The sequence below is a fragment of the Lipotes vexillifer genome, unplaced genomic scaffold (genome assembly GCF_000442215.2).
Source record: "Lipotes vexillifer unplaced genomic scaffold, Lipotes_vexillifer_v1.1 scaffold66, whole genome shotgun sequence".
Classification (NCBI taxonomy): domain Eukaryota; kingdom Metazoa; phylum Chordata; class Mammalia; order Artiodactyla; family Lipotidae; genus Lipotes; species Lipotes vexillifer.
In genome coordinates this window covers 1470437-1485950 of record NW_006788130.1, presented here as the reverse complement: position 1 = coordinate 1485950, position 15514 = coordinate 1470437, and the positions used below count along the sequence as shown (strand labels likewise).

General features: G+C 34.0%; 1 protein-coding gene across 1 annotated transcript in view; it reads left to right on the top strand.

Annotated features, from left to right (window-relative positions):
• BRINP3 (BMP/retinoic acid inducible neural specific 3) overlaps nucleotides 1-15514 on the top strand; it is a 213756-nt gene that overhangs the window by 119433 nt on the left and 78809 nt on the right. The window contains exon 5 of the mRNA XM_007461248.1: nucleotides 12326-12548. Coding sequence (XP_007461310.1) covers nucleotides 12326-12548 — 223 coding nt within the window. The remainder of the gene's footprint in view (nucleotides 1-12325; nucleotides 12549-15514) is intronic.

The window sequence follows — 15514 nt, the reverse complement described above, 5'->3', positions numbered from 1 at the left end:
GGAAAGAGTTCTCAGCCTTGGATTGGTGATGATGGTGCCAAGTTCATGATAAACAACTGAGCACGACTGCCAGCAGTGGGTAAAGTGTAAACGCCACAGTCTGAGATGTTTCCATTTGGAATAAATAGACTAAGCATGAACAATTGGAAGCATCACATATTGTCTTTATTCAAAAAGCCAAGTTCCTGACAAATTTGAGTAATATGAAAAATCTATTGGAGGAACACAACACACAGTGTATTTGGTTAATTGAATTCAGAGAAAAAGGCTTTCAACAAGAAATATGAGGAATCAGTTTCAATCATGGCATGATAAAAATAGAGATTATAACATCTCTTAATTCTACATTAAAGCTAATATGTAAATATTTGAGGATGGAATTAGGATATTTATCTATATACACACATATATAGGTTTATATAGGTTAGGCATTTATTTGCTACCACAGGTACTGATGCTGTTTTAATGAATATTTTATCATATTTTTTTCTTCTAGTATATACTTCAATTGTATGTAGGACTTGTGAAAAAGGAAGGAAAAAAAACAGATTTCAGTTGAATATCATGGAGCCAATAACTGCCTGGTTTCCCATCCTGCCTAGCTGTGTGTAGAGACACGCCCTGTGGCTTGTGGAGAGGCCTTTTTTCTCTTGATACACTCTCCCTGTCCTTTCTGTGCAGGATCTGGCGTAATTTTTTCTCAGAGGTTTCACTATTAGAAAGGTGTGTCTACTCTTTGTTAAAGTTCGGTTTTCCAAAGTTCTAAGATAATTTATTAAGATTCCATCAAGCGAGAAGTGACTAAGATAATTTTTCTATAGTGTATTGAGAGTCCTAACTATACTTGGAACTATACCTGGAATAAACTATATAAGAATAACTTAAGATAAAAACCTTAATGCTTGTATTTAATTATAAATTTGCCAATTTGAACATTATAAAAATCGTGATTTTATTTACATAGTTTTAAAAATTGTCCTGTTCGGAAATAGTTTCTAATAGTTAAATAACATGTGAATTAGTATTATTTTAATACTGCTTATATATTTTCATGTATGTTTATGACATCTAAGATGGTCACGTAGTATAAAAGACAGATTATGGGCTAAAGGTCTTAGTTTAAGTATTAATTCAACTTTTCTGTAGACCTGTGTTCATACGGATATCACTAAACTTCTTTGGCCTCCATTTTTCATTATTGATGAAAAATAAAAACTGCTGCAAAAATTGACAATTTGTGTATAAGGGGCAGGGGGTGGTGACTGGCATACTTTTTCTGTTTCAAGAGAAAGTATATATCCTTTAAGTATTACTTCCTATTTAGAGAGTATGAAGTAAATTCTATTCTCACCAGCATCACCCTGGCTCTGGATTCTCTGATGGTGGGTATAAGGTTTCAGATGGATTTGATCTCATGGCAGATATTGCTTCTGTGTTCAGCAGTTTTTCTCTAGGCATTACTTACAAGGCTTCCCACCTGACAAAATTTACTCAGCATCTCTAGGTCATAGGTATGGTTTTAATACAGTGGGCCTAACAGCAATAACTACTATGTAGAATTAAGAGAATTAAGTGCCTAGAAGAGTGCTTGATACTTAAAATATACCAGATGGAAAAATCCTTATGCAATCAAGAGTATGTACTTACAGTTTTGTTTATAACTAATGATTACATGTCATTGCAGGATATTTTGATTATTTATCAATACTCTGAAATTCACATACACTGTAACTTTACCATCTGAACCCCATTTGTCAGTTTCTTATCCATAAAACTAAGACATTTATCTATGCCTTTATCTCATAATGTTTCCTTCAACCTGAAATCCTTTTTCCATAGTAATATTAAGGCTTAGAACTGTACTACACATCTTATTTCAACTTTATTTTCCCACATGAGTCACTCATGGCTTCATATTTTATATGACTAAACTCAAACTCTGCTTTTCCAAATGAGTTATTCTATACATGTTTATAGTTAGCTGCAACTGTTTCTTTCTGGATCTGGTCAATTGGTTAAGCCACTTAAGAAACATTCTTAATTCATACTATCTGTAATGTGCTGTCTTAGGCTTTTGTAAAGGGAGAATACAAAGAAAAATAAAACATTGTCCTGCCCCTCAGAAAAAATATAAACTGGTCTCTCCTTTTATATTTCTTTGAGTCCGTTGTTTTTCTCATTTTTCTCTCACAGTTGACTCTGTGTAATGATCTCTTAATTCAAAATTGTTTCACATCAAATCTCAATAAAACCTGCCGATCCTATTGCAGGGTTATTATGAGATTGGATGTGATAATATTTGTGAAAAGTCTACCAAAGAAAAGCAGTCTTTAAATATAGGGAATAATAATTTTATTTTTCTGTCAACTCCCAAAAGAGTTTATGTTTATTAAGGCAGGAGCCATACTTTTTTCAGACTTCTTTTGTTCTGGGCTCTAATTAATAACTGTGTCACTTTGAACAATTGGCTGAACCTTGCTAAGGCACAAGTCCTCCTCGGTGAAATGCCGAAATAATAGTGCCCATCTCCTAGGACTGCTGGAAGGATTAAATGAGATAATTCGCTTAAAGTGCTCAGCCCAACACACATAGAATCACAGAATAAATTATAAAAAGAAAAATAATAGCTAGCATTTATTTATCACTAATTGTGTAAAAGGTATTCTGTTACATTTTCATAATTACCTAATTTAATCTGCTAAACCTATGAAGAAAGTACTATTATCATAGCTACAAAAATGATTATTAATGTAGTTTTAGCACTTAACTAGTATAGTGATTGGCACACATTAGACACTCAATAAATATTTGTTATACTCTTGTTGAACTCCAGATTCTAATTACATTTGAGGCCCCCATTAGCTGTATCAGTCAGCATTCTTGTGAGAATAGAATCTGACTGCAGCAGAAAAAGAATTTATGTTCAGACATCGGATTGGATTACTCACAGAATCAGCAGGGGAAATGGAGAGCCTGGCCCTGAGGCTGTGCCAGGAACGATTCCTAAATCACATAGCAAGAGTGATTGCTTGAGGATATAAGGAGCAACAGAATCTGCAGCTGGCATCTCTGACATCCCGAGACAGATCACTGAAGTCATTGTTGTAAGTAATGCTACCAGGTGATTCCTCTGCCGCTACTTCCAAGATCTGTACATCTTTGTTATTAAAGGGAGCTGGAGGAATAGTTACTTGTTCTTTGCTTTGGACAAGATATCCACTGGACTCTCAGAAAGTTCACTCAGGCATCAGATGCTTGAGTTTTCACAAAATGTATTTGCAGACCTTGCACACAGCTAAAATATGGGCCAGCAGCCAGGATACCCGCCACTTGTGTGTTTCACATCTTTTCAGTATGATGTCATTAACAATATATGTCCCGTGACAGGATGAGACGGTGTGCGTTCCTGTGAAGTAAGTTGTCACACATAGGCTGCGAAATGATTTGATCCTTGAATACAATAGGAATGTTTCACTCTGGCAGCTGGCATAGGAAAGAAAATTGCTTCTAGTATTCCCTGTTTACAGTGATAGAGAAAAGAGTTTGTACCAGAGAAGAAACTTTATCCCTAGTGTGAGGAGTCCTGCCACCAGTAAGCTACCACATCTGGAATGGCAGTTTTAATTAGAGTTACTCTATGATTGAGCTATCACCAACATGTGAGTTAATTAGAGATGGAATATGATGATTATTCTCAAAATTTTCAGTGTTGAGCCGATCTCTAATTCCTGCAACGGTGTCAAGCATAGAAAACAAGCAACAACACTTTGAATTTAGTCTTTTCATAGGAGAGGGAAGCTTCATTTTATCTTTCCTTTATAGATTTTACTTAATAGGCTAGGGAGCAGATGCTCTATTCTAATTCTTTATTCAGAGACTGGGAAAATAAACACGGCATGGGTTAGGGTCCCACTGGACCTGATTTGAGGATTCAAGGAAAACCCAATTTGCTATCTTATTTCTATAAGGCCACTCTCCAATTCATGGAATATTGTGGCATTTAGGAGCCCAAGGAATTAATTCACAATGCAAAGGAATTATTTGCTCTACTTAAACTGTGGTGCAGGAGTTCTGAGTCCTTGAAATTATTCAGGACCAGGGACAGCATTCTTCTCGCTCATGAAAACTCAAGTCAGGCCTTTGTTGCAGACTTAACTTTTTTTTCTATTATACAAATTAAATAGGACCTCACCGCACTGGTTCCACATTTAAATCCCGAGGGACCATGACCTGATTAGCAAACTCTAAAACTCCTACAGGTTAGACCTTTTCTGAGTAATACACGGGACCTATTACAGTACCCGTGTCCACTGTGCCTCTGATTGTTAATAGCTGGCTTCAGTCACAGAGGGGTAATTCTATCCTAATTAAAACCAGAGATCCCATCTGATTTCACACAGATTTTCACAGTAACTGGTGTTCCCATCCTACAGAATACAATGTTCGTCAGAGATGCTGGCAGGTATTCTTTTTACCAATGCATTTAATGTCCTTTCTCCAATAAAAATCAGCAAGTTCTTGATAACCATTGGAAAATTGGAATAGTTTCAATAAACTCCCCTGGGACATGATGGGTGATGAAAGTGGGACATGATGAACATTGGCTTCCTAACAAAGGTCATTCCTTCGATTAAGATCATTACAGTGACTGAAAGCAGGACAGGGTTAGTCCATCAGGCAGGACAGAAGGGGCTATTTCGTGGGGACAAAGAAAGTAAGCATCAATGCTTTGGATTATTCTGAGTTCATCCCAGTCGTCCCCCACATCTACCTTCCAGTTCCCAGGTTCCCACCTCTTCTCAGTGTTCTTTCTAACTTTAACAGATCTGGCAGGAATTTAAATTCAATCTTGGGATAAAAGTTTGTTTTGAAGCCCTACAGCTGCAAGAGATAAAAGATCCCTTTAGCACAGTCCTTGAAAGTCTCCAGTACTCACCAGTACTCATTCTGTGCTTTGAGGGAAAAAAAAAAAAAGTATAGGATTTTGAGCTCTTTAAGCAAGCTATCTCTATTTGTAGTAACCAAGTCACCCTCAGTCTTTGAATTTTTTATGTTCCTCATTCAGTTCTATGTAGGCACATAATCCCAAATGCCATTTCTACAACAAACTCTTCATTCTAGGTGAGCACAGGTGGTACTTCTGTTGTCAAACTTCCACCTTTAATACTGCATGGATTTAAAAAGTGTTTTTTTCCAACTAATCTAGAAAACCAAGCACATACTCTCCTTATTGTCCATGGAGACTCTTCCAAACCACTTCTTATACCAGTACCTCTATCACCCAGATTTTTTGCTGCAAGTAAGAAAAACAGGGTCTAGCTGACCAAACCTGATAAGGAATCTATTAAAGGATATTGGGTAGCATATAGAATCATCAAGAAAGCTAGAGAAGCATACTCTTGTGCTACATAGTTGGGACCAAGTGAAAAATCTTGCAGAAGACTTATTTAGTGAGGTCACCATTGCTAAATGCAATGAACAGTGGATCGCTGTCGGGCTGCACCCCGCAGGCCTGAAAAGCTTGTACTTGCCTAGCTTCAAGACTGAAGAAAGAGCCCAGAGTCAGTGACAGAGACCTCAATGGTTTAATGGATGGGGAAGCTTACATGTCTGAAGCAAGGTCCTGGAGTGATACTCCATCGTGTGCTGCAGGCACCAGGACAGGATAGAGTGGCCATCTTTGCTCCCATAGACAGGGGGAGGTTACCAGTTATAGGGGAATTGACATCAAGTTGGCTTATTGGTTGCCAAGGAAACCAGCAGAGGGTCATCCCCCTTTGATAAGCATAGTGGAGAGTTCTGATCTAAAGCTAGAACAATCACTAGCTGAAGCCTGGGGCAAGTACTTAGGAAGGTCAGTTATGTGAGTGGGGTGTAGGTGAAGCAGGCACTGGTCAAGCAGGGGATGGACAGAGAGCAAGAGAACAGCCATCTTGAGTGGCCTGACCATACAATAGCACTACCATTACTGCTGTAACCACTGTCTCCTTAGAGAATTGCTCTAGGCATCCTCTTTGTTATTGCATCAACAGCTTAAGATCCAAACTCTGCGTGGGTACACCTGATTTCTATAGCTTAGATGATGCATCCACTCTGTAGCTGCAAGGCCACTGGGAAAGTGAAGACCTGGGTCTTGCCTGTTCTGTAGTTAGGGTTAGTTATTTATAGTTAGAGAGAAAAACTATAACTATAGAAATAACATAGTTAGTTATAATTATAGAGATAAAGCTCTGTTTGGGTAAGTTCTCAAACATTTGAAGAGGGGATCATAAACAGGGCAGTCCAATGAAGGACAGATTCATTGTCTTGCTGTATTGAAGTATTTTAATATAAAAATATGATTTATCTTTCAGAGAAAAAGAAAATGGTCAGGGAAAGCACAACTTATTTCTAGGCAGCTACTAAGGAATTAGGTTCAACTTCTGATTTATGCCCGCTTGAACCCCTTTGTAGCCTCAGAAAATTGGCCAGTTCACAAGCTATTAAACAGGCTTGCCGTTTACTTTATGCAGCATTATGGTATTTTGTCAATTTCATCGTAAACTCTATACCCGTGGCTTATAGAACGGTTTGAATAGACTTGCATTGATATGTGACCACTCAAAGTCCTCTCAGTGATTTACTGTTGACAAAATTCTAAACTGGTACAAGTGATTCAAATAGTCCCTGAGAAATGTTTGGAGGAAATAAAATACTTTGTAAAAGTTAAAAATCAACCAGTTCTAGTCAGGATTATGGAATGGTTCAAAATTTGCCTATTCATTGCACTCCGTCAAAGGTTAGATTGTCATTTCAGCCATTGGTAACTTCTGCCATTCAGGGCACCCATTACCTAAATTTTCTCTGTCTTGACTTTTTTTTCCCCATCAGCCCTTCTTCCTACGCACTTTTGCATTTGTTTCTCAGTTTGTGTCTTACCTACTTAAGGCTTGCATTTCTGGAGCATCAATGTTCACAATTTATTTGCTAGGCAAATCTTTGTCCTTGAAAATCAGAGGAAGATAGAAGAATCCATACTATCTTCTAGGAAACTGTGATTCTCAAGAAACAAGAAACAGCTTTATTTGAAGGGATTCTGGTTGAGCAATAACTTTGAGGTCCAATGGTAGGTAGTTTGATATTTATTTGTCAGCATTGGAGGTGGTACTCCGTAAAGGTATAAACCTACTGAAAGCTAAACAAACTGATAAACAAAAATCCATCCATAGAAACAGACTATATTTGCCATGTGTTCATGTATAGATAAGGCCTCGGTACTGCATTCAGTATAAGGAGATAATGTTTGCTTTTTTAACTTACAGATTACAGAAAATTTATGTTACTAGAATATGTTATTAACATGTATTATTTCAAAAAATCCTGTGTTTACAAACATAAGCAGGAGAGAGGAATTTGAAGACACTAGACCAGTAGTATCACAAAATGAGAAATGATTATCCTTCCTGCTTAAAAACAAATGTTTGCATGGATTCTTCTTATATATCTGACACATTTTTTTTTTTTGCCTATTACATCCTTTCATTTAAAGATTGCTCTGTGTCCATGTTCTTTACATACTTTGCTATATACTGTACAATATTTTGTTATTGTAGTAAGACTATTGCTATGCTTTCATAATACTTGAAATTATTATCCATATTGCGTTGTCATTTCTACTGAAAAGATACTTTGAGTGTACCACTATGTTAATTGATACAGGAAAAAAACATGGAATGTGAGCCAGTATGCTTTTACTTTTAAATTAGCAAGTCACTAAATAATAACATTTTATGTAAATGTATGAAACATAAGATATAAACATAGTGTACTGACAATTTAATAGTATTTTTTGGCTATGTTTTTTACTGATTCACAGTATTTATTTAAATTTTAGTAAAATAACACATTCATATGAAATAATAAATACCATAAAAGCAAAAGTTTCCTCCCTGAGTCCTCCCTACCCATAGTCCTACTTTCTAATGGAAACAGCTTCTGTTTTGGATATTTTGGTGGATTTATAACTCAAGAAATTGTCTCAAAATAATACAAAAGTATCTGATTACTTTTCTACACTTTTGAGGAAGTAATTTATGTGCTCCCAAAGCTCTAGAAAATTTAGAATGCTTTAGAACACCTTTGAAAATATATTCCAAAGCAGTTCTGATCAGAGGTTCTGAATATGTGAAAATGCATTATCAATACATTTGTCAATGATTTTCATGCTCATCAATAAAGGCAGAAACACAAATCAGCCTCTATGTATTATGGTTGGTTCTTTTACACCCTGAAAATGTTCTGTTCTCCACTCTTACCTATTTAATTCAACTGTGAAGCATGAGAATAAAGTGCATAAATATATAAATACATAAGATCAATATACAAATGCAGTAGCATTAATAAAATATTTTTGCTGACATTGAAGTCATGAAACTAAAAATCGTTGGCATTCTACATACATAACAGCTCCAGTAAAATTTACATGAAGGATTATTGGGGGGATTGAGTTAATATTTAAAGCACTTAAAATTGAGTTCCTACCAAAGTAAGAACTCGTGTTAACAGAGAGAGAGAGAGCGAATTAGTTTCAAAATTAGCTAATTAGATATCCGATGTTAACTAGAGTTTGCATTAGAGGAGAGGGGAAAAACACCAACAAACCTTGCTCAGCTATTTTAGAAAAAACCTCATTTTTAATGGACGAATAGTTGTAATCTAGAGAATTAACATGGTGCCTGGCTAGTCTTCTGTAATTTATTGGAAAGACGTCACCTACCCTAATTCTCTTCACCTCCACAAAATTCATTAATATCATACAACTACCTTCGTATTATTTTTTGCTTCACGTGAATTAGTTTTGCGAAGACGACTGACTGACTGTAAATTCCTTCCAGCATACAGGATGTTTATTACCACTAGTATTATTGTTGTTGTTGTTTTGTTTCTCTATAGTCCTCAAAGCTATGCTGAGCAAAAGTACTCAGTTCATACATACTTAGCAAACAGGGATTTCCAGATTAATCTCTCTCTAGTAATTCAGATATTGAATGTATTTCTCCTGGGCTATTTTTATATGACATTAATTTGTTTTCTTTTATAAATTTATCCCCCCAAAAAGTATGACTAGTCATTGTTTACTTGCCATTTGAAAAGCAACAGCACTTTATCTCCTACATGGGTTTGGAAATTATTGTAGGGTAAAGTGTTATCTGGTGTCCCCTAATCATTATCTTTTCTCTTTGTAGTTATGTAAATCTCTAGATTTATATAATAATTCTAACGTATCATTCAAATTTCATTTTCATATTCTATAAATAAGAACTTTACTAATTGCCAAAAATAAAAGATATCCACAGGAATATTTCTGGAGATTCTATTGACTTCTAAGTAGAATGAATTTTAGATAAGATGTTATTATAACATTTAAAAATATTTAATATTAATGTCATTTAAAAAATAAGATGAAAGGTTTATTCATATTCTCACTCATAGACTGAAACATCTGTATGTTTTGTACACAACAGGTGTCCAATAAATGTTTTGGGTGACTGTCAGTGGTGACTCTTAATGACTTCATAATGAAGTAATTATTCAAATGTCATGTTAAAACTGTTTCTTAGAAATTACATAGTGCCAGTTTTCAGCGGACATACACTATTACATACACTTTGGTAAAATTAAATAAATTAACATATTCTTTAACGTGAATGAAATTTACTGATTTAGAAACTTTCATAATACTACTATAACAAACAATGAAAATAACTAAAATATGCATACCCATGAAACAATAAAGGCTTATCAAAAGTGTTCAAGTAAAAGATGACAATGAAATGAATGATTAGTTTTCACAGTAGTGGCATCTGCTCTGTGAATAATCCAAGGAATGCTTTCCAGTTTCCATGCACGAACTCCTTTATTCAAAGGAGAGAGTTTCTCAAAAGAGACATATGGGACCAAACAAAATGTAGGGTACTGTGAAATTGGAATTTTAAAATGTATCTCTTATTTATACCCTGCTTACTTAAAAAAATTATTTGAAGCACATCAAATGGATATATCCTCAAAAATCTTTCCCCATAGATTCTGCAATAAAATGTCCTATTTTTTCCTTTTGTTTTATTTTTCCTTGTTCTTCTGGTAAAGTCTATACCTTTAATGTCCAAAAGATCCCAGAACTTTGTATTTATTTCCTCTAGAAAAAATATCAACCCCAAAATTCATGAATATAATTTTCTGTTAATTGTTTAAATGTTGCATTTTCCATCACTGATGAAATAGTTTGGATTTGATTATTGAAATAGTCCTGATTTATAAAACTATAAATTAGTTGCTTTAAATATGTATATGTATCAGTGTAGTTTATCTTTTCCCATGTAAATGGCATATTTTTTTAAATGTGGATGATAATTTGGAGGTTTTGAAACACTGCAATTGAGCCATTCTCTACTAATAAGGAATCGGTATTAACTTACCTTGTCCAAGTTCAGTTAAACACTAATGCCTGTAACTGGCTATTTGAAAACAACTGTTTTTGAATTGGATATTTAAAACTAACAGTCATTTAAAACAACTGTAACATCATAGAATTTTAAAATAAAATGAGATTACCTTGTCCAAGTTCAGTTAAACACTAACGCCTATAACTGGCTATTTGAAAACAACTGTTTTTGAATTGGATATTTAAAACTGACAGTCATTTAAAACAACTGTAACATCATAGAATTTTAAAATAAAATGAGATTATTATTATCCAAAACTTTCTATCTCATTTACAAAGGAGGAAATTAAGACACAGAAAGACTGAGGTTTAATGCATGCAATATAACACTTTTATGGGTAGAATAGTAACTAAAATGTGGTTTTGTATCACTTACTAAATAAAACATCTTCAGCCACTGAAAACATTTTCCAGATCTTGTCCTGTGCTGGAGTATATATGCTGAGGAAACCCAGCCACTCCAACATGGAACTGGGGGCAATGTGGTATGCTAAACACAATAAATCCTTTAAAGAAATACTAAAATAAATTAAAAGTTTATGTTTTGAGTCCTTGATCATAATATTTAAGAAGAAAAGGAGAGATGGGGAGAAGGCTCTCCTCTCTTTGTTTCTGTTTTTTTAAATATTTTTGTGGTAAGATGTATATAGCATAAAATTTGCCATTTTAAACGTACAATTTAGTGACATTAATTACACTCACAATGCTGTGCAACCATCACCACTATCTTTTTTCCAAAAAGTTCTTATCACCCCAAACAGAAATTCTATAGCTATTATGCAAAAACTTCCCATCTGCTCTTCCCCCATCCCCTGGTAAATTCTAATCTATATTCTGTCTCAATGAACTTGAACATTCTAAATATTTTATATAAGTGGAATCATACAATACTTGTCCTTTGTTCTCAGGCTTATTTCACTTTTAGCATGATATTTTGAAGGTTCATCCATGTTGTAGCATGCATCAGAACTTCATTCATTTTTATGGCTCAGTAATATTCTATTTTATGTATATACCACACTTGGTAGAGCCATTCATCTATTGATGAATAGTTGGGTTGTTTCTATCTTTTGGCTCTTCTGTGTTGAGATAATTAATAGACCTTTTACATGATTATTTTATTGTAGTGTCAACTTTTGTTCCTACTGTTAGTTACTTAGACATTTGAAAAGAAAATAATTTAGACATAATAATTATTGACACACACAAAAAGCCAATACTGGAGCTTTAAATTCTTTTTTATTTTTTTCTCTTAAGTATACAGTTAGGTCTTAAACTGTTGTTTAAACAAATTGAAATGTGGTCAGTTACTAAGGGAACAACCAGAGTACATAGTTGAATATTATATTTTACACTATAAAAGTTTCCTCTTTTTCCTTAAACAATATAATAATTTAGTAATGATAATATATATATATACTGATTTAATGAAATTTTCTGAGAATATTTATTTAATGAACAATACTTGGAACAAATTATTAATACTGTTGCCAAAAATGAAAGCTAGATTAATGACCACTACCTATGGGAAGAACTTCATTATCATCAAATTCAAATACCATCGAAAGGAGAATGTGGAAAAATTAAGTTCACCTTAAACTTTCTGCCCCCATTATTTGCTGTAGCATGATTATTTTAATTATCTTTTACTGTGAATGTTCTTTCTTGAGGGGAACAAAAAACGAAAATCCTAAAGCATAAAAAAATTTCCTTCTTGCCATTAATTTGCTACACAGAAAATAATAGATTGTATTCTTTTTAAACATTAACATACTAAATGTGTTTTGGGGAAAAGGGAAAATAATTATTTTATTATTAAAGTGTTGAATTTTGACATTTTTTCAGATGAATTCAAGTTCTTTATGAAAAGGCTACCCATGAATTATTTCCTCAACACGTCTACCATAATGCATTTGTGGACAATGGACTCTAATTTTCAGCGCCGCTATGAACAACTGGAGAACAGCATGAAGCAACTTTTCCTAAAGGCACAGAAAATTGTACACAAGCTCTTTAGCCTTAGCAAGAGATGTCATAAACAACCCCTCATCAGCTTGCCAAGACAAAGGTAAGACATGTAGCAGTGTAGACAACTGAGGACAGCTCTATTGATTTTCTGAATGTAGATGTAATAATATATATAATGCAATGTTATTTATATTATTAAAGATAATCAGAAAACAACATGTAGTCTTAAGTCTCATAATAATTAATTGTAGTTATTTTCCAAAGTAATAGTACAATGAGAGCACATACACTATTTTCTTTTTTTTAACTTTTCTTTTACTATCAGAATCAATAAATTTCTCTAACTTGTTGGGCATGGTAGTCAACTGATAATTGTATCACAGTGAACGTAAAAACACAAAGACTTACAGTTACATTGTAAGCCTAGGAAGTAAGCAGGAATAAAAAGTGAAATTTAAGATTTTCAAATAAAAGAATTTAAATTTTTAAGTTCTTTAAAAGAATTTTAATTTTTTCTTTGACCTGTGTTCAGAAAACCATAAAACTCATTCTACATGAATCTATGAAAATTGCTGGGAAAGTTTCAAACAATTTATATGAATGTTGACAGACTATTAAAATATTTGTGCCTGAACTGATCTGGGGAGCACGAGTTTTAGATTTGCTAGTTTAAGATGTGTTGACCAGTCAGTGCAATAAAAATTTGCATGTATTTAGTAGAAGTAAGGTTGAAAATACATAAAATGAAAAGCTAAGGAAAAATTTAGGATAAAATCATAAGAAAGTGTGCATTTGTACCAGTATCTCTATTATAAAATACTTGGAGTTTGACCTGATGCTTAAATCATTAAGAAATCTGTAATTACAGATTTCTTTCACAAAAAAAACAAACAAACAAACAACTGAGTCTACACATTTTTAAAATTCGATTTCAAAATAAATTATTGGAATTTTTTACAAGTCATTGGATTTTAGCATATTCAAATTTATGCAACCATCACCACAATCTAAGCTGAGAACATTGTCACTGTCCCCCAAAAACCTCAGTCTGTCCCCATACTCCACACCCATCCCTGCTATTTGTCTCTATAGATTTGTCTAATCTAACTGTCCTCATAGATTTGCCTATTTTGGACATTTCATACAATATGTGGTCTTTTGTTACTGGCTTCTTTCACTTAGCATAGTGCTTTCTGGTTCACCTATGTTGTAGCATGTATCAGTAGTATGTGTATATCACATTTTACTTATCAGTTAATCGTTTGATGGGCACGGGTTGTTTCCACTTTTTGGCTAGTATAAATAATGCTGCTGTCAACATTCATGTGCTTTTTTTTAAATGTGGACATATGTTTTCAATTTTCTTGGATATGTATCTATGAGCAGAATTGACTATTCAGAAGATAATCCTATATTTAACATTTTGAGGACCTGCCAAACTGTTTTCCAAAATGGCCGTACTATTTTATATTTCCACCACCCATGAGTGACAGCTCCCATGACTCCATATTCTCACCAACACTTTTTTTTTTTTTTTTTTTGCGGTACGCAGGCCTCTCACTGCTGTGGCCTCTCCTGTTGCGGAGCACAGGCTCCGGACACGCAGGCTCAGTGGCCATGGCTCACGGGCCCAGCCGCTGCGCGGCATGCGGGATGTTCCCGGACCGGGGCATGAACCCGTGTCCCCTGCATCGGCAGGTGGACTCTCAACCACTGTGCCACCAGGGAAGCCCACCAACAGTTTTTATTATCTGACCTTTTGATTATAGTCATCTAAGTGGATGTGAAGTGGCATCTTCCTGTGATTTTAATTTATATCTCTCCAGCGACTAAAGATGTTAAACATCTTTTCATGTGTTTATTGCCCATTGTGTATATTCTTTGGAGAGATATCTATTTGAATTTTCTTCACTCATTTTTTGTTTGTTTTTTATTTGCATTATTAAGTTGTAAGAGTAAGTTATGTATTTCGATGCCAGTCCCTTATCAGTAGTATGATATATAAATATCTCCTTCCAGTCTTTTCACTTTCTTATCCATCTCTTCTCCCCACCTGTCTGTCTGTCTGGTCAGTCTAGCCCAAAAGTTTGTCAATTTTGTTTCTTTTCAAAACATTAACTTTTAGCTTTCTTTATATTCTCTATTATTTTTCTTTTTTATTTGATTTTTCCACTGTGATTATTATTATTTCTTTTCTTCTATTTGCTTTGTGTGTACTGTAATTTTCTTTTTCTAGTTTCATAGAGAGAAAAGGTGGGTTATGAACTTGAGAGCTTTCATCTTTTTTTAATATAGGCTTTCACTGCTATAAATTTCTCTCCAAGCACTGGTATTAAGATTTGTTATTTTATGCATCCTGTAAGTTTTCTTATTCCTTCCATGCATAGGATGTTTTTTATATATTTGCCTGCATACTTCAAGGAAATATTCCTTAACAGAGAATTATTGCTGGAGAAAGACACTGTTACTGTATGCTCTGTGTGGGTTAAATAGAGTTTGTAAACCACTGAAATAGATGGTTCTACCCTCAAACATAATAGGAAATACAATAGAATGGTATGGAAGCAAATGGATGAGTTTGCTTATAAACTTGTTGACTTTAAGTGTTCTTTCAATCACATTCAACTGGAGCTGGATATGTATGTCTGAAGCTCAGGGGAGATTTGAGAGAGTAAAATGGCAAACATCAGTGCACGTGAAACCATAAGATCTGAATGTAATACCATGGGAAATATATAGACAGAATCTGAGGATATGTTTAAGGAATGAGTGGAGAAATGGAAACTGAAAATGAAACAAATAGTGGGGTAAAATAGATCAAAAGAGACATTAATTTCTATTAAAATAAAAATTAAATATTCAAATATGTCATTAGAGTACAAGATTTTTAAGAAAAATATGAAATAATTCAAGTTGGATATTACAGAATAAATAAATAGGCAGCAAAAAATAAAGATGCATTATTTGTAACAAAATTCAGTAAATGAGAGAAATAAATATTTGTTTTCCAAAACTTCTGAACTAAATAAATCAAAGATCGCCAAAGGCTTTTCTTGACTTTCTTTT